Raw genomic sequence first — 26,285 nt, 5'->3', positions numbered from 1 at the left:
TCGTGCCTGTAATCCCAGCACTTTGGGAGGCCAAGACAGGTCATGTCGACCAGCCTGGCCAACATGGTGAAACCCTCTCTCTACTAAAAATACAAAAATTAGCCAGGTGAGGTGGTACATGCCTGTAATCCCAGCTACTCTGGAGGCTGGGACAGGAGAATCACTTGAGGCCGGAAGGTGGAGGTGGCAGTGAGCCAAGATTGTGCCACTGCATGCCAGCCTGGGCAACAGAGCGAGATTCCGTCTCAAAAAAAAAAAAAAAAAAAAAATATATATATATATATATATATATATATCTCTCTCTCTCTCTCTTTCTGATGATGAAGGGTTAGTTTGTTTGCCCATGACAGGCCCTCCTACTGTACCTTGAAACTGGCATATCTGGCCAAGGAAAGCTGAGCCCCACAGATTTTTGGCTAAAGGCAGTTACCTTGTCCCTGGAAAAGCAACTCTTTATGACTCAAAGAAAAATACATATTTCCCAGGTAGCCATGGAGCCAGTAGGTGATCAGTCCAAGAATAAAAAATGTCTTCGGAGAATATTCCAAAATAAATATTAATAGGAGCCAGGCTGGCAAAGAAGACATAGAGCTTTGTTGAGCCTAAAGTGCTTGGCAACAGAACCTGGGCCAGTCACTGGCCTATGACCATGGTGTTGGGGGGAACTCACACTGACGGTGATGTTCTCTGGATGTGTAGACTGAGTTCATTTCTTCCTGCCCTGCTTCTGAGGGAAGCTGTTAAAAGGTATGAATTCTCTCCCCAGCAAAAAAAAAAATTCATTGTCCATGCACCCACAATGATATGGTCTGGCTCTGTGTTCCCACCCAAATCTCATCTCTAATCGTAATCCCCATGTGTCAAGGGAGGGACCTGTAGTCTCCACGTGTTGAGGGAGGGAGGTGATTGGATCATGGGGGCGGTTTCCCCCATGATGTCCTTGTGATATAGTGCGTGAGTTCTCGGGAGATCTGATGGTTTTATAAGTAAGTGTTTGGAAGTCTCTCCCTTCTCTCTCCTGCCACCTTGTGAAGAAGCTGCTTGCTTCTCTGTTGCCTTCTGCTATGATTGTAAGTTTCCTGAGGCCTTCCCAGCCATGTGGAGCTGTGAGTCCATTAAACCTCCTTCCTTTATAAATTACCCGGCCTCGGGTATAGCTGTGTGAAAACGGACTCATACAATATCTTGCATTCAGTTTCTAGGAGTTTTGCAGGGGCTCCATAGACCACAGTATATCTCGTGCTTTAAAGCAGGCTAAATCTTGATGTGTGAACATTGCCCCAATATGACTAATAGGCAGGACTCACTTGGACTCAAATGCTAGAGTAGACAGTTTGTATGGGAGACTGCTCTGTGTGGGAACTGAGCTAATGAGGTGTGTTGTTGCTTCCTGGAAGAACTGCAGAGCTCAACTGGAGGAAATTAAACCACTCAGCAAAGTGTGCATTTTTACTAATTATGAGAGCTCCAAAAGCGGGGCCTCGCACCTCTCAGTGATTCCATCCCCCATCTCATTTTGCAAGGTTCGCTGTTGCCAAAAATGATACCACTTTTTCCCGAGATTATAGGGAAGCCTTGATGAGGAGGGAAGCAAAAAAGGGAAAATTGGGCTGGTTAATGCACTTGACCCAAGCAGATTTCAGAGTTTGAGCCCTGATTAGTAAATCAAGGGAGACAGAAGTGTGGTTGTGTTCGGGATGGTATCTTTTAAGTGTTGAGGTGCCATCACTGATGCTTTAATTGAGGTAGGAAATAAGTGATGCTTTTGATCATAAGAGAAGCAGAGGGAATAAATAGAAAAGGGATTTTCATTTGTTCATTCAGTAACCATTTATCTGCCAAGCATTGTGCTGGGCTCTAGGGGAACAGAAAGAAATAAGACCAGTCACTGTGGCTCATGCCTGTAATCCCAGTGCTTTGGAAGGCGTACGAGGAAGGATTGCTTGAGGTCGGGAGTTTGAGACCAGCCCGGGCAACACACTGAGACACCATCTATACAAAAAAAAAAAAAAATTTAACCAGGTGTGGTGGTGCATGCCTGTAGTTCCAGCTACTTGGGATGCTGAAACAGGAGGATCGCTTGCACCCCGGAGGTCAAGGTTGCAGTGAGCTATGATTGTGCCGCTGCACTCCAGCCTGGGTGACAGAGCAAAACCCTATCTCTAAAAAAGAAAAAACGAAAGAAGATGCTGTAGCTCCTGAAAGCCTGCACCCTTGGAGCGGGGATGACCAGAGTGAAGAGTGCCATGATGGCAGCCCACAGAGGGACAGAAAGTAACAAAGGAGAAGTGCCTGATACCAGGCTGGGCTCTGGGAAGGCTGGGGCTGGAGACCGGAGGTAGTGCCTAGCAGGAAGAAGGCAGTGTTGGGCAGATAGAACAGTTTGTGTGACTTGAGAGACAGCATTCTCAGTTCTAGGAAATAACAAATTCATAGTGGCTGGAGAAAGGGCAGGGAGAGGTGATGAGGTTGGAGAGATGGATCGGGCTCAACTTGGGTGCCAAGCAGAGGAATTTAAACCTAATTCTGAAAGCTTAAAATTAGGAGAGGCCAGGAGATCCTTTAAGTAGAGGAGTGACGTGATCACAAATGTACTTTAGAGAGGTCATTCTGGTCGCAGTAGGGTAAGTGGGAGGGGGTTGGAGGCAAGGGACCAGTTAGGTGGCTTTTGGTGTCATTCAGGAGGTAACCGGTGGAGACTGGAACTAAGGTGGTAGAAATGGAGGAGAAGGGACGAATGTCATACAGAGATCCTGAAAATGGCAGAATCTGTAGGATTTGGTGACCAATGGGCATGTTGAGGGGTCATGACTTGAATTTGACTCCTGAAGAGACAGAGTGGTGGCCTTCAGCAAAGACAGGGTGGTACAAAGAGAGCAGGTTTCAGTTTTCAGCATGCTGAATTTGGGATGTTTATGAGCTCTCCACGTGGAGATTTACAAGGGGGAGCTGAAGTTTCAACGAAGGTCCAGACTAGAGATGTGGGTTTGGGAGTTGCCAGGGTACTTGGAGCTGTAGACTTGCATGAGGTCACCCAGGACCTGTTTATGAAGACAGAACAGCAAAGGGCAAAAGAAGGAACTTGAGGATTTGGGGAATTTAAAGAAAAGGGTAACCTGTGCACCAACACCAGTGGCCAGGGCAGATCCCAGAGGAGAAAAAGCCCAGATAGGAATGGGGGAGGAATATTGAGTGTCCAGGATCTGAGAGGAAATAGCGATTATACAAGGAGAGGGATGGCGGTGTTGCATACTGCAGAAAGGATCATCAGTGATGATGAGGTTGGGAAGGGTCCCTCCATTCTGGCCACGTAGAGTAGATGTCACTGGAAACTTTAACAAGAGCAGTTTTAGCAAAATAGGTTGCACAGGAGCCAAATGCTGGGTGAAGCGAGGAATGAATGAGAGGTAAAGAAGCGAGACAGGAAGGGAAGGGAACGTGGCAATTAAGCCAATTAAGGCTGTGGAAAAAGAGACTGTTTACTTATTTTTCATTATTATTAATATTATTATTATTATTTTTGAAACAGAATCTTGTTCTGTTGACCAGGCTGGAGTGCAGTGGTGCCATCATAGCCCCCAGCAGCCTTGAACTCCTGGGCTCAAGCCATCTTCCTGTCTCAGCCTCCTCAGTAGCCAACACCACACCCGGCTAATTTTTTTTTTTTTTTTTTTTGCCCAGGCTGGATGAAACGGCCACTGCAACCCCTCCGGTTCACCCATTCTTCTGCCTCACCTCCGATACTGGACTACTAGTAGAGACGGGGTTTCACCGTGGTCTCGATCTCCTGATCTCGTGATCCGCCCGCCTCGGCCTTCCAAAGTGCTGGGATTACAAGTGTGAGCCACCGCGCCCGGCCTAATTTTTAAAATGTTTTTGTAGCGACGGGATCTTGCTTTGTTTCCCAGGCTGGTCTTGAACTCCTGGTCTCAACAATCCTCCTGCTTCAGCCTTCCAAAACTCTGGGATTATAGGCATGAGCCACCGCACCAACCCAATTTTTTACTTAAATGGGAGGGAGTTGAGTAGAAAAGGTCAGCAGAGGGAGAGCGAAGATGCAAGAGAGAGAGTGATGGACGAGGCAAGGCTCCGAGGTGGGAGGAGGCTGGGATCCACAGTAAGGATGCAGGGGTCAGCCTTGAACTCTTGGATTCAGCTTCCATCAGGAGAGGAGGTGAAGACAAAGAATGGGTTGAGAGGTAGGTAAGCTTGCAGGAGGGAAGTGCTTCTCCCATTTCCAGTGTGCAGGAACCACGCAGAGAGCGTGATGAGCGGTAGATTGCTGGGCCCCACCTCCAGGGATTCTGAGTCCCTAGGTCTGGGAGGAGCCTGGGGATTTTTTTTTTTTTTTTAAGACAGGATCTCGCTCCATCACCCAGGCTGGAGTGCAGAGGCGCGATATTGATTCACTGCAATCTCTGCCTCCCGGCCTCAAGGGATCCTCCCACCTCAGCCTCCTGAGTAGCTGGGACTACAGGCGTGTACCACCATGCCCAGCTGATTTTTATATTTCTTGGTAGAGGTGGGATTTCACCATGTTGGCCAGGCTGGTCTCGAACTCCTGACCTCAGGTGGTCCACCACCTCAGCCTCCCAAAGTGCTGGGATTCCAGGCGTGAGCCACCACGCCTGGCTTGGTCCTAGGGATTTTTATTTCTAACAAGCTCCCAGATGATGCTGTTGTGGATGCTACAGACCTGCGGACCACATGTGGAAGTTAGGGCTGATGGTGTTGATTTCTCTGTGGAGTAGGAGGCACAATCCCTTGTGGACAGGGAGGTTGGCCCAAGGAACTTGGCAAAAGGTAGAGGACAGTGAATGGTAATGAAATCCAGGGTTCTGACCTAGAACAGAAAGAAGCCTGCCTAGCAGGCCAGGCGTGGGGGCTCAGGCCTGGAATCCCAGCACTTTGGGAGGCCGAGGCGGGCAGATCACCTGAGGTCAGGAGTTCAAGACCAGCCTGGCCAACATGGTGAAACCCCATCTCTACTAAAAATACAAAAATTAGCCGGGTGTGGTGGCAGGTGTCTGTAATCCCAGCTACTCGGGAGGCTGAGACAGAAGAATCGCTTGAACCCAGGGGGCGGAGGGTGCAGTGAGCCGAGATTGCACCATTGCGCTCTAGCCTGGGCCACAAAAGCAAGGCTCCATCTCAAAAAAACAGAAATGAAACAAAACAAACAAGTGTCCTGGGGCCTGGAAGTCTTAAGAGTAAGAGTTTTGGGACTACGAGGCTGGAGAACTGGGATGAAGAGAGATTATGACTGTTGAAGTCAAAGGTGGTCCAAGTGCAGCTGTTCTGGGTGTCAGTGAGGTCCAGGACAAGCCATGGGGGTTTGAGATAATTGCACTGCAGTAACCAAAATGAGGTGATCCTCCTGGGAATCCCTGGGTGTGGGGTCAGAGGCTCTTGAAGTGGTGACAGGAAGGAGAGATTGCAGTGACAAGGTTCTGATGAGGTGTGACACCGCAATCTGGTGTAATCTTCTTTTCCAAACTAAAGGGCAGTGCGTTCATTCGAGTTCCCTAGAGAAAGAGAAGGAATTGGGCAGGGGCGGGATGCGGGGGTAGAGAGAGAGAATGAATTTTTTTATTTTTCCCATTTTTTATTTTGTTAAAACATACATAACATAAAATTTACCATCCTAACCATTTTTAAGTGGTTCGCTGGCATTAAGCACATTTACATTGTCATGTAACTGCCACCACCATCCATTTCCAGGACGTTTTCCTCATCTGACACAAAAACACTGCACCCAGTCACAATAATTTCCCATTCCCCCTTCCCTGTCCCTTGATAACCTCTTTTCTACTTTCTGTCTATGAATTGGACCGTTCTAGGTAACTCCTGTTAAGTAGAATCATATAAGATTTGTGTTTTGTGATTAGCTTATTTCACCTAGTGATCCTCAAAGTTCATCCATGTGGTAGTATATTGCAGAATTTCCTTCCTTTTTAAAACTGGATAATATTCCTTTTTATGTATACACAGCCATCCCTTGGTATCTGAAAGGGATTGGCTCCAGACCCCCCTTGGATACCAAAATCCCTGGAAGCTCAAGGAAATCCCTCACATAAAATGACATAATATTTGTACGTAAACTACGCACATCCTCACATATACTTTAAATCATCTCTAGATTACTTATAATACTTAATGCAGTATAAATGTCATGTAAATAATTGTTATGCTTATTGATTTTGTATCATTATTATTATTGAGACTGAGTCTTGCTGTGTTGCCCAGACTGGAGTGCAGTGGTGCGGTCATAGCTCACTGCAACCCTGAAGTCCTGGGCTCAAGCAATCCTCCCACCTCAGGCTCCTGAGTAGCTGAAACTGCAGGCATGTGCCACCATGCCTGGCTAGTTTTTACTTTTAGAGATGGGGTCTCACTACATTCCCCAAGCTGGTCTTGAACTCCTGGCCTCTAGCACTCTTCCCACCTTGGCCTCCCAAGTAGTTAAGGCTACAGGTGTGAGTTGCTATGCTTGGCTCTATGTTATTTTTTATCTTTATTTTGGGGATATTTTCCCTCTGTGGTTGGTTGAATATGAAAATATAGAACCTGTGGATTAGGAAGGCTGACTCCATATACTACATTTTGTTGATACATTCGTCTATTGATGAACACCTGGATTGCTTCCACCATTTAGCTGCGAATAATGCTCTATAAACATGCATGTACAAGTATCTCTTCAAGACTCTGCTTTCAGTTCTTCTGGGTATATACCCGGAAGTGGACTTGCTGCTCTATTGTTAATGGACCACCCACCATACTGTTTTCCACAGCAGCCGTAACATCCTCCCCTTCCACCAGCAGCACACAGGGGTTTCAATTTCTCCGCATCCTCTTCAACACTTGTTGTTTTCAGGGTTTGTTTTGTTTTGTTTTGTTTGTTTTTTTGTTTTTTGTTGGAACAGTAGCCATCCTAATGGATGTGAGGTGGTATCTCACTGTAGTGTTGATTTCCATTTCCCTAATGATTAGTGACGTTGAGCAGAGAGAGGTTTATTTTAAGGACCTGGCTCACATGGTTGTGGTAATTGGCACATCCCATGTCCGCAGGGTAGGTGGGCAGGCTGGAGACCTTGGGAAGGGTGTCTGGTGGCAGAATTTCCTCTGGCAGTGGAAAGAGACGATGTGAAAATGGGTATGTCCACAGCGTGCTGCAGTTCTCAAGGGTTTTCTCATCGGCTTGCAGCTACTTTGAGGATGTCAAGGTGGTGTTTTCTGACTCAAACTACCTTTTCCATCAGAATCTCACAGTGTCCATCCTATGTTGCCTTCCAGAGCTCTGAGAGTTTGAGGATAGCATGTGGTGGAGAGGCCTGAGTGCCCAGAGAACACGGACCTTCATCAGCGGTAAAGACTCTGTTAATTAATGCTCATGATCTTCTGCATGTTTATGGAGCACTTTGGAAATGAATAGGAATTAGCCTGGTAGGAATTTGCAGAGCCCGGTGTGAGGCTGTCATTCCATTGTGAGTCTAGCTCTTTACTGTGTAATCTCTAAACAAGCTTACAAAGATTTCTCCGGGAAGGTCGAGGAAGAGTGCCTCTGTGCTCAGTAGAGCTCTGACATCGCATTTCTCTCTCTGTTCTTGACCATGCAAGTCTAATTCAGTGAGATCTACCCATTCAGATCCATCCTGGAGCTCACCGTCCCCACCTTCCTGGTCCAGCTTAGCCCATCTGTTACAGCTGTTGTAGATACTTCCATTTGACACTTAGCATCTCCTGCATTGCATTGACAACTGCCTTGTTATGAGTGTTTAATGTGCTTTACCCTCACATCCCAGAACTCTGGGTGATTGGGGTGGGGCACTGCATGGTGATTGGTCCCGTCCCTTGGGTGTGGCAGATGTTAGGGCAGAGACTGAGGGGCATCACTGCACTTGGGAGCTGGAGTTGAGGCGAGCAGCCAGGAAGGCCTGCAGATCAGCCACACAGTTTCGCCCATGTGAGCCAAGCAATACCGAGAAACCCAGGTGGACCCTCGAAAGGGGAGCGCTTGCTTCAGACAGACCCAAGAGACAAGGGCTGGAGGCTGAGCTCAGGACCTGTGGTCACCTGCCCGGCCCGACAGTCGCCTGCCCAGCCGCCTGCCCAGCCGCCTGAGCGTGCACACGTGCACCTTCCATCCCCAGCCCCTTTAAGGGGACCCTCTTCTGTGTCCCTGTCCTGAGGGATGGTGGGGATGACAGAATCAGGCCTTGGTGCACAGTGGCTGAAGTGCTGCAGTGGCTCATTAGCACAGGAATTGCAACGCCCAGAGAGGCTGAGGGCAACCTTGGCTCCTCCCTGCCTGGGATTCTTCAGTTCCAGGGCTTGGGGGCAGAACACTCTCCCACATGAGCTTTATCTACATTCCTCCCAGCCTGATTAACCCCAGGGGAGGTGGAGCCGGCTTCTGCTCACCCACATCCGCCTTGAAGGGAAATCAAACCTGACCCGGCTCAGTGATACTATGTGGGAATGCTTTGCCCCCAGCAGGCCATGGGCATGGTGCACCTGGCTGCAGAGGACCTTCTAGTTGGGGCTTTTAGGGCAGAGATGAAGAAATCAAGAAATTGGCTGGGTGTGGTGGCTCATGTCTGTAATCCCAGCAGTTTGGAAGGCCGAGTTGCGCGGATCGCTTGAGGTCAGGAGTTCAAGACCAGCTTGGCCAACATGGTGAAACCCCATCTCTATTAAAAATACAAAAATTGGCCAGGTGTGACAGCACATGCCTGTAATCCCAGCACTTGGGAAGGCCGAGGCAGGCAGATCACCTGAGGCCAGGAGTTCGAGACCAGCCTGGCCAACGTAGTGAAACCCTGTCTCTACTAAAAATACAAAAATTAGCCGAGTGTGGTGGCACATACCTGCAGTCCCAGCTACTCAGGAAGCTGAGGCAGGAGAATCCCTTGAACCTGGGAAGTGGAGGTGGCAGTGAGCTGAGATCACGCCACTGCACTCCAGCTTGGGTGACAAAGCAAGACTCTGTCACAAAAACAAAAAAAAAAAGAAAAGAAATCAAGACTCACATCGGAAGTGGTTGAGTGGTTGGGCTGGAAATTGTGTGGCAGTTTGCCTGCTGCAGCCACCATACTGTGCCTGTCCAGGCAGGGGCATTTGGAAGTTTAAACACCATAAGATACTGTTCCCATCTTGCTACTTTTCAGACCCGCTGTGTGACTTAGGACAAGTGAATTCACCCCTCTGAGCCCTAGTTTCCACATCTGCAGAATGGGCGTGATACTACTGCCTACCTCCTACGGTTTATTGTAAGGATTAAATGAGGCAGTCTAGTACATGGGAGCTTCCAGCAGTTTCTGGCATGTAGCCCACACTGTGTATTACTTATCATCATCAGCAGCAGCAGCATCATCATTTTCTGTAGCCTGCTGAGCCTCCTAGGCCCTGTCATACCTAAATTATTTTCCAGTGATGGGGATGTTTGGGGAGCTTTTTGTTTTCAAGTTGGCAGAATGGTCACAAGCCTGTCTTTTTTTTTTTTTGAGACAGAGTCTCGCTGTTGCCCAGGCTGGAATGCAGTAGCGCTATCTCAGCTCACTGCAACCTCCGCCTCCTGGGTTCAAGTGATTCTCCTGTCTCAGCCTCCTGAGCAGCTGGGACTGCAGGCGCGCCCCACCATGCCTGGCTAATTTTTGTAATTTTGGTAGAGACAGGGTTTTGCCTTGTTGCCCAGGCTGGTCCTGAACTCCTGACCTCAAGTGATCTGCCTGCCATGGCCTCCCAAGGTGCTGGGATTACAGGCATGAGCCACCGCGCCCGGCCATAAGCAAGTCTTGATACCTCTCATTTTTACCACACTGTGGTCACGCAAGCTGTCTCCTTAAAAGTGGTCCTGTGAGGGCAGGGGTCTGCTTTTGAGAGTACACGACCGACTGGCACTCTGGGCTTTGATTTTTTTCCCTGCTAGAGGCCTTGGTCCTTGATCTACTTGTGTTTCAACCGTGATTCTCTCCAGTGATTCCCAGAGGTGGCTCGTGGGGGGTAACTGTGGTTAGTCTCGAGGAGTTTCAGAAGTCAAGGAAGCATCCCAGGCATGTGGACAGACAGATGGACAGATGGGCAGTAAGGTGTTCACTGTTCTGGAGACTTCACTTCCTTGGTTATATGTCTGTGTTTTCTTTTCTCTATGACAACAGCTTTGCAGAAGATCTGTTTTCCAATTAGTTCTTAAGGAACTTGGTTTTGAATTTCTCTGTAGCCCCTTTCTGGCCTTGGCCATTGAAATCTGTCCAGCCGGGTGCAGTGGCTCATGCATGTAATCCCAGCACTTTAGGAGGTTGAGGCAGAAGGATCACTTAAGCCCAGGAGTTCAAAACCAGCCTGGACAACATAGCAAGACCTCATCTCTACAAAAAAATACAAATTAGCTGGGTGTGGCAGTGCGTGCCTGTGGTCTCAGCTACTTGGGAAGCTGAGTCAGGAGGATCACTTGAACCCTAGAAGTTGAGGCTTCAGTGAGCTGTGATCGAGCTACTGCATTCCAGCCTGGGCAATGGAGAGAGACCCTGTCTCCAAAGTGGGGGAGGGGGAGAAAATAAAAGAAAAAAAAGAAATTGGTCCAGACCTTCAGACCTTAAAATAGCTTTCCAGCTACCAATCTTCTTTCATATAAAGGACTGTTCGTTGCTTACTGACTAGTTATTAAAAGGAAATTTGTGATTTGTGAAACCCGGGTTCAAGTCGGTGTTGCTAGAGGGAGCACACAGCAACCCCCAGGTTTGGATGCTGAGGTATTTTGTAGTTTACGTGGCATGCCTATCTCTCTTTGCTCCCTGGGTGTCTTTCACATCTGGAATCTCTTTTATCCTTGCAAGCTTCCAGCCTACTCTTACTTGCCTGGCTTTTATTTTTATTTTTATTTTTTTCTTGAAATGGAGTCTCATTCTGTTGCCAAGGCTGGAGTGCACTAGTGTGATCTCGGCTCACTGCAACCTCCACCTCCTGGGTTCAAGCAATTCTCCTGCCTCAGCCTCCCGAGTAGCTGGGACTACAGGCATGCCCCACCATGCCCCACTAATTTTTGTATTTTTAGTTTGCCATGTTGGCCAGGCTGGTCTCAAACTCCTGACCTCAAGTGATCCGCCCACCTCAGCCTCCTATTGCCTGGCTTTTATAGCCTGGGAGGCCAACAGGGAGGAAGAAAATGTGTCTGAATCTATAGGTTTCATTGTAGAGAGACAGGGCCAGAAGCCAGAGTTTGAGCTGATGGTTCCCTTCCCTGGATCCTCCTGCCCAGCACTGGCTGTTGCCAGGCCACCCAGAGGACTCCATGCAGGCCACCCTGGCACTGAGCCCTTGAACGTTTCATCCCTTAGCTCTTCAGGAGTGAGAGAATGAGGGAGGGGCTTCTTTCATGCCAGCCTGCACGCCTGCAGCGTGTGGGATGTGCAGACACCATGCAGTTTGAATACACTGAGAGTCCTCAGGCCACAGTGGGAATGGATTCAGCATTATCTCCCAGGGGCGGGAGCATCTGTTTCCATGCTTTGTGCAGTCTCTAGCATGTCTGTGGCCTGTGAGGTCCGCCTCTCTCTTCTCCCACCAACCGTCCACTCCCTTCCTTCACTGCTCTTCTTTCTGCCCTATTGGGTATCAGGTATCTGATTGGAAGTAATGTACGTATCAACCCATGCCTGTGTCTACTCCTGGCAGAAAATGCTTAGAACTGTTACAGGAAAGGGGTCCCCATCCAGAAGCTAAGAGAGGGTTCTTGGATCTTGCCCAAGAATGAATTCAGGGTGAATCTGTAGCGTAAAGTGAAAGCTCATTTATTAGGAAAGTACAGGAATAAAGAATGGCTACTCTATAGACAGAGCAGCTCCAAAGGTGCTCTATGAGACCAACTCATAAAATGGTGGCCCATTTTTATGGTTATTTCTTGATGATATGCTAGCCAAGGGATGGATTATTCATGCCTCCTCTTTGTAGACCATATAGGTTAACTTCCTGTCATTGCCATGGCATTTGTAAACTGTCGTTGCACTGATCAGAGTGTAGCAGTGAGGACGATCAGAGGTCACTCTCGTCGCCATCTTGGTTCTGGTGGGTTTTGGCCAGCTTCTTACTGCAACCTGTTTTATTAGCAAGGTCTTAATGACCTGTATCTTTTGCTGACCTCCTGTCTCGTCCTGTGACTTAGAATGCCTTAAACGTTTGGGAATGCAGCCCAGTAGGTCTCAGCCTCATTTTACCCAGCTCCTATTCAAGATGGAGTTGCCCTGGTTCACATGCCCCTGACAAAACTTGAGCTGTCCATCTTTCCATCTACCCAGGATATTCTGAGCATCTTCAATATATCAGGCAAAAGGCTAGGCTTCGAGATTTCTTTTAAAGGCAGAGTCTACCTCCCCAGAGCTTAATGATCAGCAAAAAGAATGCTGATTTTTATGATAATAATTACAGCATTTATATTGTCTGCTCTCAAGTAAATCCGTGAAACTTGGAGGACTCTGGCCCCGAGAGGTGAATCATTGTTCAGCTGGGTGAGGTTAGAAACCTGGGTCCTGTCTGGGAGCAGAGCCCTGAGTAGGTTGTGCGGGCGGGGTCTGGGTTTACTGACAGCTCTGGAAGCCCAGCCAGTGGTCATCAGAGAAATGCAAAAGGCAGCAGAGGAGCCAGGGGGAGAATGGCAGGGCCAGCCTGGCAGACTGGACCTTTATTAGTTAGTGCCTAACACCCTCCCCCACAGCAAAGGGTGTGTTGTGCGGGAGGTGAGTGATGGGGGTTTAATCCTACTGGGGGAAATTTGAAGTTAACCTGCTCCAGGGCTGAGGAGGCTGGGGGTATTTGCATACCTGGTGTTCAGCAGGTAGTCTGTCTCCTGCCCCCAGGGACATTTTCCTGGGCTCCTAGAGGCTGTATCTCCATTGCTTCTTACAGGAGGCCTGGAGCTAGCCGTGGGGTGGATTATTTTGACAGTTTTGTTCCCAGACCAAACCGAGGTCGGGCTGCATATTCTCTCTGCCCAATAACAAGACGCAGATGAAATGGGAAAGAGAGTTTATTTCTGTAACTGGGTACAGGGAGAAGGCCTGGAAAATATCACCAGACCAACTCAAAATCACAAAGGTTTTTACAGCTTGTATACCTTCTAAGCTATATGCCTACATGTAAGCGTGCATTCATCTGAAGACATAAGTGATTAGCTTCTTTTTTTTTTTTTTGAGATGGAGTCTCGCTTTGTTGCCCAGGCTGGAGTGCGCTGGCATGATCTCGGCTTACTGCAACCTCCGCCTTCCGGGTTCAAGTGATTCTTCTACCTCAGCCTCCAAGTAGCTTGGACTACAGACGCCCGCCACCATGCCTGGCTAATTTTTTAAAAAAATATTTTTAGTAGAGTCAGGGTTTCACCATATTGGCCAGGCTGGTCTTGAACTCCTGACCTTGTGATCCGCCTGCCTTGGCCACCCAAAGTGCTGGGATTACAGGCGTGAGCCACTGCGCCCAGCCTAGCTTCTTCTAATCTATAACTAACGTGTGAGTCCTGAAGACCTTCCTCTGGAGCCTCAGTAAATTTACTTAATCTACATGGGTCCGTGTGCTGAGGGTGATTACCCTTATCTTGTCTCCTGCTAAATCGTGGAGGGAGTTCCTTTTGACCCCCAATAAAACTTGTTTGTGGAGGTCTGGGGAGTTTCTTCAGACCCCCAATTGAAAACTTGTTTCATCCTAAATGAGTCCTCTTGGGAATTCCTTCATTATCTTGTCCTGCTTCAAGGCCCAGGAAAGGCCGGGGCAAAACTCTCGGTGGGCTTTTGTTACATTCCAGCCCTTGTATAAGGACACCGGCTCTTTCAGCTTTTAATATTTAACTTAACCACTCAGTGCTGAAACAGTTGTTCCAGAGGCCTGCCTGTTCAGCTGTTAGTAAGACCTGGCCTGCCACAGTTTCACAGACGAAGACGCTGAGCTGTGAAGAGAGGTGGTGTGAGCAGTGTGCCCCAGGTTACAGGTCCCAGGTGCGGTGCTGCACTTTTCGCTTCTGAAATCCCCTGTGATTTATTGAATGGCCACCTGGACCCATGAAAGGGCAGGACTGAGGACCCCATACCCTGAAGGCTGCTACGTTTCCCATTTCACCAGGGGGAGTTACCTGCTCCAGCCAAGAGGCTTGACTTATGACCGGATCCTTGATTGCAGTGTAACCCCATTGCTTGTGGGTGGAGAAGATGGTGCTAGAACTGCACAATCTGGCCTCATTTCTTTTCAATTTCAAAATCCAGAAGCTGTTAAAAGCAAAGGATCATAGAACCCAGCCCCAGGAAGACATGCACAGAGTCGGTGGGTGTGTAACGTGTGCCCCTGACACCGTGTGTCAGAGGCATTTGAACCAGAGAGACCCCATCTTGAATAGGGGCTGGGTAAAATAAGGCTGAGACCCACTGGGTTGCATTCCCAGGAGTTTAAGGCACTCTGAGTCACAGGATGAGATAGGAGGTCAGTACAAGGTACAGGTCACAAAGACCTTGCTGATAAAAGGATGCTGTAAAGAAGCTGGCCAAAACCCACCAAAACCAAGATGGCGATGAAAGTGACCTCTGGCCATCCTCACGGCTCATTGTATGCTAATTATAATGCATTAGCATGCTAAAAGACAGTCCTACCAGTGCCTTGACAGTTTACAAATGCCATGGCAATGTCAGGAAGTTGCCCTACATGGTCTAAAAAGGGGAGGAACCCTCAATTCCGGGAATTGCCCACTCCTTTCCCAGAAAACTCATGAATCATCCACCCCTGTTTAGCATATGATCAAGAAATAACCATTTAATTGGGCAACCAGCAGCCCTGGGGGCTGTTCTGCCTATGGAATAGCCATTCTTTATTCCTTTACTTTGTGAATAAACTTGCTTTCACTTTACTCTACAGACTCACCCCAAGTTCGTTCTTGCTCAAGGTCCAGGAACCCTCTCTTGGGGTCTGAATCAGGACCACTTTCCGGTAACACACGCATGTGTATAGCTGGTGAGAATGAGCTGAGATGGGACAGCTGCCACACTACCAGGCACAGGATGGCTGCTGGCCTCTGGTTGAGGGGCCTCCAAGGGACCTCCAGGAGTGCCCTTGTCTTCTGGACCACCACACAGTCAATGAGATGATTCCTGCCAACTGCCTATGAGCCCGTCAATAATCACTGTAATCTCCCTGGCAGGCCCCAGAAGTAGATTTACAGCAGCATGGTAAAAATGAGGCTGCTTGATCAATGCATCCCTGGATGATCTCCTCCAGGAGACACAAACACATACTGTAACAAAACTTTATTTTCTTCTGAAAATTGCCTACATGATTAATATGGCCCGACATAGCCCAAGCTGCTCAGCATAAGAAACAGCCGTATTTCTTGCTCCCTCTTCAGCTCTGCTTCTCTCTCACTCCATGACTTCATCTGTTTTCTTTGTTCTGCTCCCTATTCCATTGTGCTATATACTGTGCAATCTCCCATAAGGAGGAGAAGGAAGCATTAAAGTGCGGCACTCCATTCCACTGTGTTTCTCTTTGCTATTTCCAATGTGGCTTAGGCGTAAGCATAAAATGAAATTCCTCAGTGCTCCCTGGACAGACTCTCGGTGCACCTGTGACCGAAAGAAGCAGAGCACGTTCCCTGGGTACTAAATCATCTCTTACATCACCTAGAGCCGTGGAGAAGGCCGAAGCTCTATGCTCTGGAGTCCAGACTGGATGAGAGGAATTCTTCCCTTTAATCTCTGCGCTCGGGCGTATGAGGGCTGCTGGGTATTCTGAGGGAGGGATGTCAGCAGGTTGTCCTGTCTCCTGTCTCCAGGGAGGTTCTAGGGCTTACCGAAGAAGAGCTAGTGTGCCTTAGGTTGCACACTCCTCCAGGTGTAGGGTCCTTTTCTTTGACTATGATTATTGGCGTGGGTGTTTTATTGCCTCTCCTAGAATGTTAGCTCTGTGACAGCAGGAACCTCTAGTATAATATAATATGGAGCACTTAGTGGGTTCAGTAGATGTCTTCATTTGGGTTCCCCCAGAAACAGAACCTGAAACAAAGGTTTGAGTGCAAGTAGTTTATTTTGGAGGTGAAGAGAGCATCACTAGGGGAGTGAAGAGTAAGACTGGGAGGGAAAGGCACCCCCTCTCCAAAGGGTGTGTTACAAAGATTGCTCCTGTGGGTGATGGGGGCTTAATCCTGCTGCGGAAATTTACAACTAACCTGCTCTTGGGCTGAGGGAGCTGGGGTATTTGTATTAGGTTGGTGCAAAAGTAATTGCGGGTTTTGCCATTAAAAGTAATGGCAAAACCCGCAATTACTTTTGCACCAACCTAATACATCAATTCCTGGTGTTCTTTTTTTGGGGGGCGGGTGGGGGGAAACAGGGTCTCATTATGTTACCCAGGCTGGAGTACAGTGGCATAATCATAGCTCATGGTAGCCTTGACCTCCTGGGCTCAAGTGATCCTCCCACCTCAGCCTCCCGAGTAGCTGAGAATACAGCCATGCACCACTGCACCTGGCTAATTTTAAAATTTTTTATAGGTACAGGATCTTGCTGTGTTGCCCAGGCTGGTCTTAAACTCCTGGCCTCAAGCGATGCTCCCGCGACGGCCTTCCAAATTGCTGAAATTACAGGCGTGAACCACTGCACCGTGTCCCCAGTGGTCTCTAGTTAAAGGATTTAGGGGGTGGATTAATCGCTTAGGCATCAGCAAAGAAGGTTTCAGGCAAGGAAATGGAGGTGCTGGGGTCAGAAGTTGTGCAGGTGTGCCCTGAAGCTCAGGGCACAGGTAGGCAGCACAGGTAGATGCAGGTAGACATATGCCTGGGACTGATGCCTGGACTCCCCTAGTGATGCTCTCTTCACCTCCAGAATAAACTACTTGCACTCAAACCTTTGTTTCAGGCTCTGTTTCTGGGGGAACCCAAATGAAGACATCTACTGAACCCGCTAAGTGCTCCATATTATATTATACTAGAGGTTCCTGCTGTCACAGAGCTAACATTCTAACCCACCACCTGTAGGGTAGTGAATCTGGGGGAAGTGGGGCTGCATCTGTTAATGCTCTCCTCCTTAGGGTTTATTCTCAGTTCTTAGCCAAGGAGAAGCCCAAGGGAACCAGTGATTCACGCTTTGGGATGACTGGATGAGGATTCGGCTGAAATCTTACACTATGTCCAGCTGCAGCGCCTGAGCTTTTATCCTTCCTCTGACTCTGTGTGTCCGATCTCTCCCTCCCCAGGTGTAAGGAGCTCAAGTACTCCAAGGACCTGCCCCAGATATCCATCATATTCATCTTTGTGAACGAGGCCCTGTCGGTGATCCTGCGGTCAGTGCACAGTGCCGTCAATCACACGCCCACACACCTGCTGAAGGAAATCATTCTGGTGGATGACAACAGCGATGAAGGTACAGGGGTGGCTGTCCTGTGCACAGGACATGATGACAGCAGGGAGAAATGCCACTTTCATTCCAACGTGAGCCTGAGCATCTGTGTCTCCTGGTCCCTGGAGCATATCTGTGGAATGGGAGATTTTTTCTTTTCTTTTCTTTTTTTTTTTTTTTGAGACGGAGTCTCGCTCTGTTGCTCAGGCTGGAGTGCAGTAGCGCGATCTCAGCTCACTGCAACCTCCACCTCCTGGGTTCAAGCGATTTCTCCTGCCTCAGCCTCCCGAGTAGCTGGGATTACAGGCACCCGGCACCATGCCTGGCTAATTTTTGTATTTTTAGTAGAGATGGGGTTTCACCATGTTAACCAGGCTAGTCTCGAACTCCTGAACTCAGGTGATCCGCTCACCTCAGCCTCCCAAAGTGTTGGGATTACAGGAGTGTGCCACCATGCCCGGCCCAAGATTTTTTTAGAGGAAGATATCTAGGCATACCCTGGTCTATTATTCCTTGAGTCCTCTACAGCAGGGGTCCCCAACCCCAGGGCCATGGACCATTAGCAGTCTGTGGCCTGTTAGGAACTGGGCTCCACAGCAGGAGGTGAGTGGCAGGAGAGCAAGCAAAGCTTCATTTGTATTTACAGCCACTCCCCGATGCTGGAATTACTGCCTGAGCTCCACCTCCTGTCAGATCAGCAGTAGCATTAGCTTCTCGTAGTAGCATGAACCGTATTGTGAATGCATAAGCAAGTCATCTAGGTTGTACCCCCCTTTTTTTTGAGATGGAGTCTCGCTCCATCACCCAGGCTGGAGTGCAGTGGTATGATCTCGGCTCACTGCAACCTTCACATCTCAGGTTCAAGCGATTTTCCTGCCTTAGCCTCCCGCGTAGCTGGGACTGCAGGCACACACCAACATGCCTGGCTAATTTTTGTATTTTTAGTAGAGACGGAGTTTTGCTGTGTTGGTCAGGCTGGTCTCGAACTCCTGACCTCAGGTGATCTGCCCTCCTCAGCCTCCCAAAGTGCCATGAGCCACCGTGCCTGGCTGGTTGCAACCTTTTTATGAGAATCTAATGTCTGATGTTCTGAGGTGGAACAGTTTGATCCTGAAACCATCTCCCCCGACCCCCACGTTCCATGGAAAAATTGTCTTCCACGAAGCCGCTCCCTGATGCCAAAAAGGTTGAGGACCGCTGCTCTAGGGCTTATAAGAATCATTGACTGGCCATGGATCTAGATGAACTTCCCTCTTCTCATTAGCTAAAGTAGATGACAGTGAAGAGCTGAATTCCTCCTTCACTCCCCACCCCACACCCCATCTTTGTTGTCCTTCTCCAAAAAGCAAAATAAAAAATTCCATCCCGTGTTAGGAACTGTTTATCTACATTGGAATTCTCCTCTGGGCCACTGTGCCCAAAATGAGTGGTGTTTGCTCATCTTCTGGAATTCAGCGCTACTAGGAATGATGGCTCAATGAAAACTGTACAACAGGCAAATATTGCATGTCAATAACAAAACTCCTGGGAGGTCCTTGGAGATATTTAATAGTTGGACAAAGGCGTGGTATCCAGGGCAGTGGGGGTGGGTGCTGCTAATGGTGCCTTTGTGTTGGATTCCCAACCTGCAAAATTCAGTGTGCTCGCTGCTGGGAGCCACCCCCACAAGCTCATGAGATAAAAGAAAGCCAGCTAGAGTGAGTGCCTGAAGGCCAAGAAAGCTTATCTTCTGAGCAACTACAGAATTAGGAGTAGGCTAAACCCCTTCCTTTCATCGTGCTGGGTAGGAGAAGGATTACCCTGCAAGCTGCTCTGGCGTCCAGAAGATGGTGAGGAGGAGGCAATGCCACGGGTCCTGTTTAAAACCGGATTATCTTGAGGAGCACAGAAATGAGCCTCTCCTATTTAATCAGCCTGGGAGCTGATGTCCCTGGCCCCTTCTGAACCGGCCCACTCTTCTGAAGGGCTTGGGTGCACCTGGGCCCAGTGGTTTGCCTTCTCTGGGACCTCTGGCTTACAGAGATGGGTCATTTGGTGGATTTTTCACATCCCTAGTTTTATTTCCTTACCTTTGGCCATTAGTTATCTATAGATTCTTCTAAACCGGAGAATGATTGTCTCCTTGTGAGAAGGAGGCTCTTTCAGTTCCTGGAAGCCTCTTAAGTCGTGCAGCAAAGTCTCTTTCCTTGACATGCCCACGGTTCTCTGCTCTGTGGTATTTCTTTGCACCTACCACAGACCTCTTGCTCCAGCAATCCTTCCATGCACCCCTGCATATTTTCCCCAGGCCAGAAATCTCTTCTCTTGAACTCCCTGTTCCTGTGTCCCCTGTCATCGGTCTTCTAAGTCCCACCTGTTTCCCAGCTGTCTCCAGCAGAGCACTTCCTCAGAGAAGCCTCCTCTGATCTCTGAGTGGGGAAGTAAGACTGTGAAGGGAAGGCATCGTAAAAAGATTGGTACTGTGGGTGTCAGAGCTTAATCCCACTGGGGAAAATCCAGGAGCCAGTGTAAACCCAGCCCTCAGAGTTAACTTGCTCCAAGTGCGAGGGAGCTGGGTTATTTATACACCTTTAGGATAATGAGGCCCTGGTTCTGTGCTGTCTTAGCACCTTGCTACTAGCTGTCGCACTTACTAGCATGCGGTGTGTCTGCACAGTGGACTCTCTGAACTAGATGGGATGTTTCCCAGGGCCTGGCTGGTGGTTGAAACTCAGTAAGTCTTTCAACAAGGGAGTGCATGATGAAGCCAGGTAGCACTAAGGAAAGCACAGGTGTGAGCTAGTGGCAAAATGACAGGAGGTGGCCTGGGGCTGGAACACCCAGAGAGGAGCATGAACTGCAGATCGGGCTGGATTGGGGTGAAGACTCACTGCCAATGGTGCACCCTCTCCTGAGGAAATCTAGGTAGAGCCCAGCCCAGCAGGAGGGAGGGAAGGTTAAGGCAATCTCAGTCATAACTCCAGCTCCTTGACCGCAGGAATCTCCAGTACAGGGTTAGACGCTTAGTGGGTTCAGTAGGTCTATTAGTCCCTTTTGTGTTGCTATAAAGGAATTCCTGAGGGTGGATGATTGACTGATTGACGGATTGATTGATTGATTTTGAGACAGGGTCTCTGTCACCCAGGCTGGAGTGCGGTGGTACGATCACAGCTTGTTGCAGCCTCCACCTCCTGGGCTCAGGTGATCCTCCTGTCTCAGCCCCCTGAGAGGCTGGGACCACAGGCATTTGCCATCATGCCCAGCTAACTTTTATATATATTTTTTGTAGAGATGGGGTTTTGGCATGTTGCTTAGGCTAGTCTCAAACTCCTGGGCTCAAACGATCCTCCTGCCTCAGCCTCCCAGTGTGCTGGGATTACAGGTGTGAGTCACCATGCCTAGCCTTGGGTGATTTATTTAAAAAGGAGGTTTTATTTGTCTCACGGTTCTGCAGAATGTACAAGAACCATGACACCAGCATCTGCTTGGCTTCTGGTGAGGCCTCAGAAACTTTTAGTTATGGCAGAAGGGAAGGGGAGCAGGTGAGTGTCACATGATGAGAGAGGGAACAAGAGAGTGGGGGGGAGGTCCCAGACACTGTGAGAACTTCCTCTTTACCATGAAGGAGGCGTCGAGCCACAAATGAGGGATCCACTCCCGTGACCCAAACATTTCCCACCAGGCCTCACCTCCAACATTGGGGGTCACATTTCAACATGAGATTTGGAGGGGACAAATATTCAAACCATATTAGTAGGTATCTTCATTTAGTTTCCCCCAGAAGCAGACCCTGAAATAAACATCTTCAAGTAGATGGGTTTATTCACATCAAGAGTGCAAGTAGTTTATTTGGGAGGTGAAGAGAGCACCAGTAGGGGACTGGGGAAGTAAGAATTTGAAGGGAAAGCATCATCCCCAAAAGATTGGTACTGTGAGTGATGGAGCTTAATTTCACTGGGGAAATTCCAAGAGCCAGTGTAAACTCAGACCTCAGAGTTAACTTGCTCCAAGGGTGAGGAAGCCGGGGTATTTATACACCTTTAGCAGCAGATGTTTTAGTGTAAGAACCCCCTGGGACTCCACCCTGGAGGAAGTTCTGCTTCAGAAGGCTTGGGGTAAGGCTGAAAATTTGCATTTCTTATAAGCTCCTATTTGATGCTTATGTAGCTTGTGTGGGGAACACACTTTGAGAACCATTGGGCTAAGCAACCACGCCTTGAGCCCTGTTGTGAGTCCCATTTTAATGGTGCACATTTCAGGTCTACATGAAGATGTTTAGTAAGAAAATGGGAGGAGGAGGTATTTGTTTCAGCCAGACCATAAATCAATATCCATTCATCATCCTCCTCCTCTCCCAAATACCCAGGGGATTGGGAGTTGACGATATTAACGTGATCTCCCTCTTCTCAGTTCCTGGTTCTGTTCTCTATGTTTTTTCCCCGGGCCAGAAATCTCTTCTCTTGAACTAGAAGAGGAATCTAATATTTTTCATTTTATTAAGATGTTCTTGTAGCTGGTATTATCGAGTTTTGTAAATGTTCTACATCTATTTAAAAAGACCCCCACACACTGTAATCATGGAATTGAATTCCTGCCAGACATCAATTTGCTGTATTTTGGTAGGCTATGAGTTTATTTTTTTAAGTCTTTTTGATAATGGTGTTTTAAAATCTCCTTTTATAATGACTCTTCCTTCCTGTGTTCCTAATATTTGTTTTCTGGTATCTCGTTGTCAGTTTCTTTGGCAACTATAGATTTGTATCTGCATGGCTTCATTAATAGCGATGGTTGTTACCATTATGTAATGCTTTCTTTATCTTAGAAGCATACCCAGTTTTTTTTGTCCTGAATTTAGTTCTTCTTACATTGAAATTGTTGTTCCTGCTTGCTAGTTCACATTTGATTAAAACGTTTTTTTCCCAGCCTCACAATTTTGTTTTCTGATCTTAAAAGTAATGCATGCTCTTTGTGGGAAAATTCGAATGTATCAAAAAGCAAATATAATTGGAAAAAATAAATACTGAAGAGACTAACCAGAGGCAACTGCTCCTTCGCCCATGCCCTTACCCTCTTTAATGCACATTTTGCATAGTTAAGATCAGTAGTATAAACAAGTTAATGTTCTGCTTTTTCCCCCTGAAGTGTAAAGCATAATCAGTGCCCTTTTTTTTTTATTATTAAAAAAGCTCTGCAAACATCATTTTAATGAGGGCAGATTGATCTATTCTCAGACTTACTAAGCTCTGGTCAAGATGGGCTCAGGGAATGGGTGTACAAAGCCAGGGCACTCTGGAGAAGCAGACAAGATGAGACCGCAGATTTTCCTTTGTCAGGGAATTTTGTTTTTGTTTTAAGTCATTTGTTTCACTCAGTTTGAATATCGACACTGGCCTATGTTAAGCCCAGGTAAGATGCAATTCTTTGTACTCTGTACATCCAGCTGAAATCATTCAGGCAACATTTGTCAGAAATCACTGCTCACCAAGTCCAGTGAGCATTTTGCTGCCCAGATCTTTTGGCACCATCTGATATTGTCACACAGCTTCCTTGATGGGATGTATCGCTCCTCCTGGTGCCCTGGCTCTACTTTCTGCTGATTCTCCCCTAATCTTCTTTTTGCAGCTGTTCTTCTCTTCCTTGGTTTCTTAGTCCATTTGTCTTTCTACAAAGAATACTTGAGTCTGGGTAATTTATAACGGAAAGTAATTTATTTCACTCACATTTGTGTAGACTGTACAAGAAGCATGATGTCAGCATCTGCTTCTGGTGAGGGTTTCAGAAACTTCCACTCATGGTAGAAGAGGAAGGGGAGCTGGTGAGGTCACATGCTGAGTGGAGAGAGAGAGGGGAGGAGGTGCCAGGCTCTTTTTAACAATGTGATTTAATGGGAACTGAGATTGAGAACTCACTGAATTCCGTAAGAATGGCACTGAGCCTTTCACGAGGGATCCACTGCCATGACCCAAACATCTACCACCAGGCCCCACCTTCAATATTAGGGATCACATTTCAACATGAGATTTGGAGGGGACAAACCATATCACTTGGCCCCTTCCCTTCTTAAACTGGGATCACTCGTGATTCTCAGCATCAGGACACACTGGGCAGGCTCCTCCACTGTGTATGTTCTGACAGTTTCCCATTGGAATTGTCCAGTGGGATCTACCACTCAAGCCCAGAACAATCTATCCTCTTTGCTGAGCTTCAAACCTGTAAGGCCTCTATCTCCCAGATGGTCATCTTGGGTCTTTGTAGCTCCATTGGTCCAATGATGAACTTGCTGTGTTTGCCTTGATCTTTGTTTGGGTGACTGGGATGGAGAAATTCAGGTGCACAGAGGTATCACAGTCATAATACTTGACACACTCCATCACTGGTTCATGCATAGCCATTCTTTATTTTTCCTCACCTCTGATTGAGATGTAATTCACATACCATAAAATATACTATAAAAATAAAATAGACCAGGCACTGTGGCTCACACCTGTAGTTCCAGCACTTTGGGAGGCCGAGGCGGGCGGATCACTTGAGGTCAGGAGTTTGAGACCAGTCTGGCCAATATGGTGAAACCTGTCTCTACTAAAAATACAAAAATTAGCTGGATGTGGTGGCACGCGCCTGTAGTCTGAGCTACTTGGGAGACTGGGGCAGGAGAATCACTTGAACCTGGGAGGCGGAGGTTGCACTGAGCTGAGATCACGCCATTGCACTCCAGCCTGGGCATCACAGCAAGACTGTGTCTCAAAAAACAAAAAATAAAGTATACAATTCAGCGATTTTCAGTATATTCAAATGATCTGCACCTATCACCACTACCTAATTCCAGAACATTGTCATCACCTGCAAAATAAACCCTGAACCTGGGAGTAGCCTCTCCCAGTTCTACCCTTACCCAATTCCTTGCCAAATATTAATGTATTTTCTGTTATGATAAATTTGCCTCTTCTGGACATTTGATAGTAAATGAAATCTACAACATGTGGCCTTTTTTTGCAGGCTGCTTTCACTGAACATAATGTTTTCAAGGTTCAACCATGTCGTGGCATCTATAAGTACTTCATTCTTTTTATGACTGAATAATATTCTGAGTATAGATACAGCACATTTTATTTATCTGTTTATCAGTTGATGGACTTTTGGGTTGTTTCTACTTTGGGGCTATTAGGAATAATAGGGCTATGAATATTCGTGTATATGTTTTTGTTTGGACATGTTTTCAGTTTTCTTGGGTACATATCTAGGAGTAGAATTGCTGGGTTATATGATAATTCTGTGGTTAACTTTTTGAGAAACTGTCAAATTGTTTTCCACAATTTTTCACTTCAGCTGCACCATTTTGCATGATCACCATTAATATATGAGGGTTCCAATTTCTCCACATCCTTGACAACACTTGTTACTTTTTTTAAATTATGGCCAATCTAGTGAGTATAAGGTGGTATGTTGTAGTTTTGATTTGCATTTCCCTAATGACTAATTATTTTGAGCATCTTTTCATGTGCTTATTTTTCATTAGTCTGTCTTCTTTGTCTATTCAAGTACTTTGCCCATTTTAAAATTGATTATTTGACTTTTTAAATTATTGACTCGTGATAATTCTTTATTCTCTTTATACTCATCTTTATCAAATATTCTGCAACTATTTTTTGCAAATATACTTGCAAATATTTTCTCTCATTCTGTGGGTTGTCTTTTCACATTCTTGATAATGTCTTTGGATGCACAAAAGTTTATAATTTTGATAAAGTCCAGTTTGTCTTTTTTTCCTTTGGGTGCTTGAGCTTTTGGTGTCCTGAGAGACTGTTGCCTAATCCAAAGTCACAAAGAATTGAACCTTTGTTTTCTTCTAAGAGTTTTGTAGTCCTAGCACTTCCATTTAGGTTTATATCCATTGTGAGCTAATTTTTGTATATGATTTGAGGTAGGGATCCAAATTCTTTCTATTTTTATTTTTTACATATATAGTTATCCCATGAGCATTTGTTCAAGAGACCAATTTTTCCTCATTGAATGGTTAGGACACCCTTGTCTAAAATCAACTGACTGTAAATATGAGGAGTTATTTTGGGACTCTCAATCCTATTTCTTTGATTTATGTGTCTATGCTTATGGCACGATCACACTGTCCTGATAACTTTTTCTTTATAGTAAATTTTAAAAGCGGGAAATGTGAGACCTCTCACCTTGTTCTTTTTTCAAGATTGTTATGTCTATTCTGGGTCCCTTGCATTTACATATTAATTTTAAGACCAGCTTGAACATTTCTCTGAGAAATAGCTGTTAGAATTTTGTTGGGATTGTATTATATGTGTAAATCAATTTGGAGAGTATTGTCATCTTGATAATATTAATGCTTCCAATCCATAAACATAGATGTCTTTCTATTTATTTAGGTCTCTAATCTCTTTCAACAATGTTTTATAGTTTTCAGTATACACATTTTACCCTTCCTTGGTTAAATTTATTTCTTAATGTTTTATTCTTTTTAATATTATTATAAATTGAATTGTTTTCTTAATTTCATTTTTGGGTTGTTTATTGCTATTGTATAGAAATACAACTTATTTTCATATGTTCATCTTGTATCCTTTAACTTTGCTGAGCTTGATTATTAGCTCCAATAGGTTTTTTTTGTAGATTCTATAGAGCTTTCTATATAGAATATCACGTTATCTTCAAATAGTGATAATTTTACTTACTACTTTCCAATCTGAATACTTTTTATTTTTCTTGCTCAATTACCTCCTCTATTTATTTTAAAAAATGTATATATTAATAAATATCTCTTTTCCTACCATGTGAAGGATGAGAACATTCACCCATGTACCTTTCTAAGGGTTTACAAAAACCTCTTCTGAAGAAGACGGCTAAGTCATGAGTGAGCTCAGTAAACATGGGACTCGCCATAGTGGGCTATTGTGTGGACCAGGTACTGGACTTAAGGCA

The 26,285-nt window shown here is 46.6% G+C and overlaps 1 protein-coding gene across 2 annotated transcripts in view; it reads left to right on the top strand.

Annotated features, from left to right (window-relative positions):
* GALNT17 (polypeptide N-acetylgalactosaminyltransferase 17) overlaps window positions 1-26,285 on the top strand; it is a 589,297-nt gene that overhangs the window by 251,154 nt on the left and 311,858 nt on the right. For both annotated transcript variants that reach the window (XM_032757582.2, XM_058444434.1), the window contains exon 3: window positions 17,218-17,384. In XM_032757582.2, coding sequence (XP_032613473.1) covers window positions 17,218-17,384 — 167 coding nt within the window. The remainder of the gene's footprint in view (window positions 1-17,217; window positions 17,385-26,285) is intronic.

Source organism: Hylobates moloch, unplaced genomic scaffold (assembly GCF_009828535.3).
Source record: "Hylobates moloch isolate HMO894 unplaced genomic scaffold, HMol_V3 SCAFFOLD_1, whole genome shotgun sequence".
NCBI classification, from domain to species: Eukaryota; Metazoa; Chordata; class Mammalia; order Primates; family Hylobatidae; genus Hylobates; species Hylobates moloch.
The sequence above is the reverse complement of the archived record's forward strand: the minus strand, read 5'-3'. Positions and strand labels throughout refer to the sequence as shown.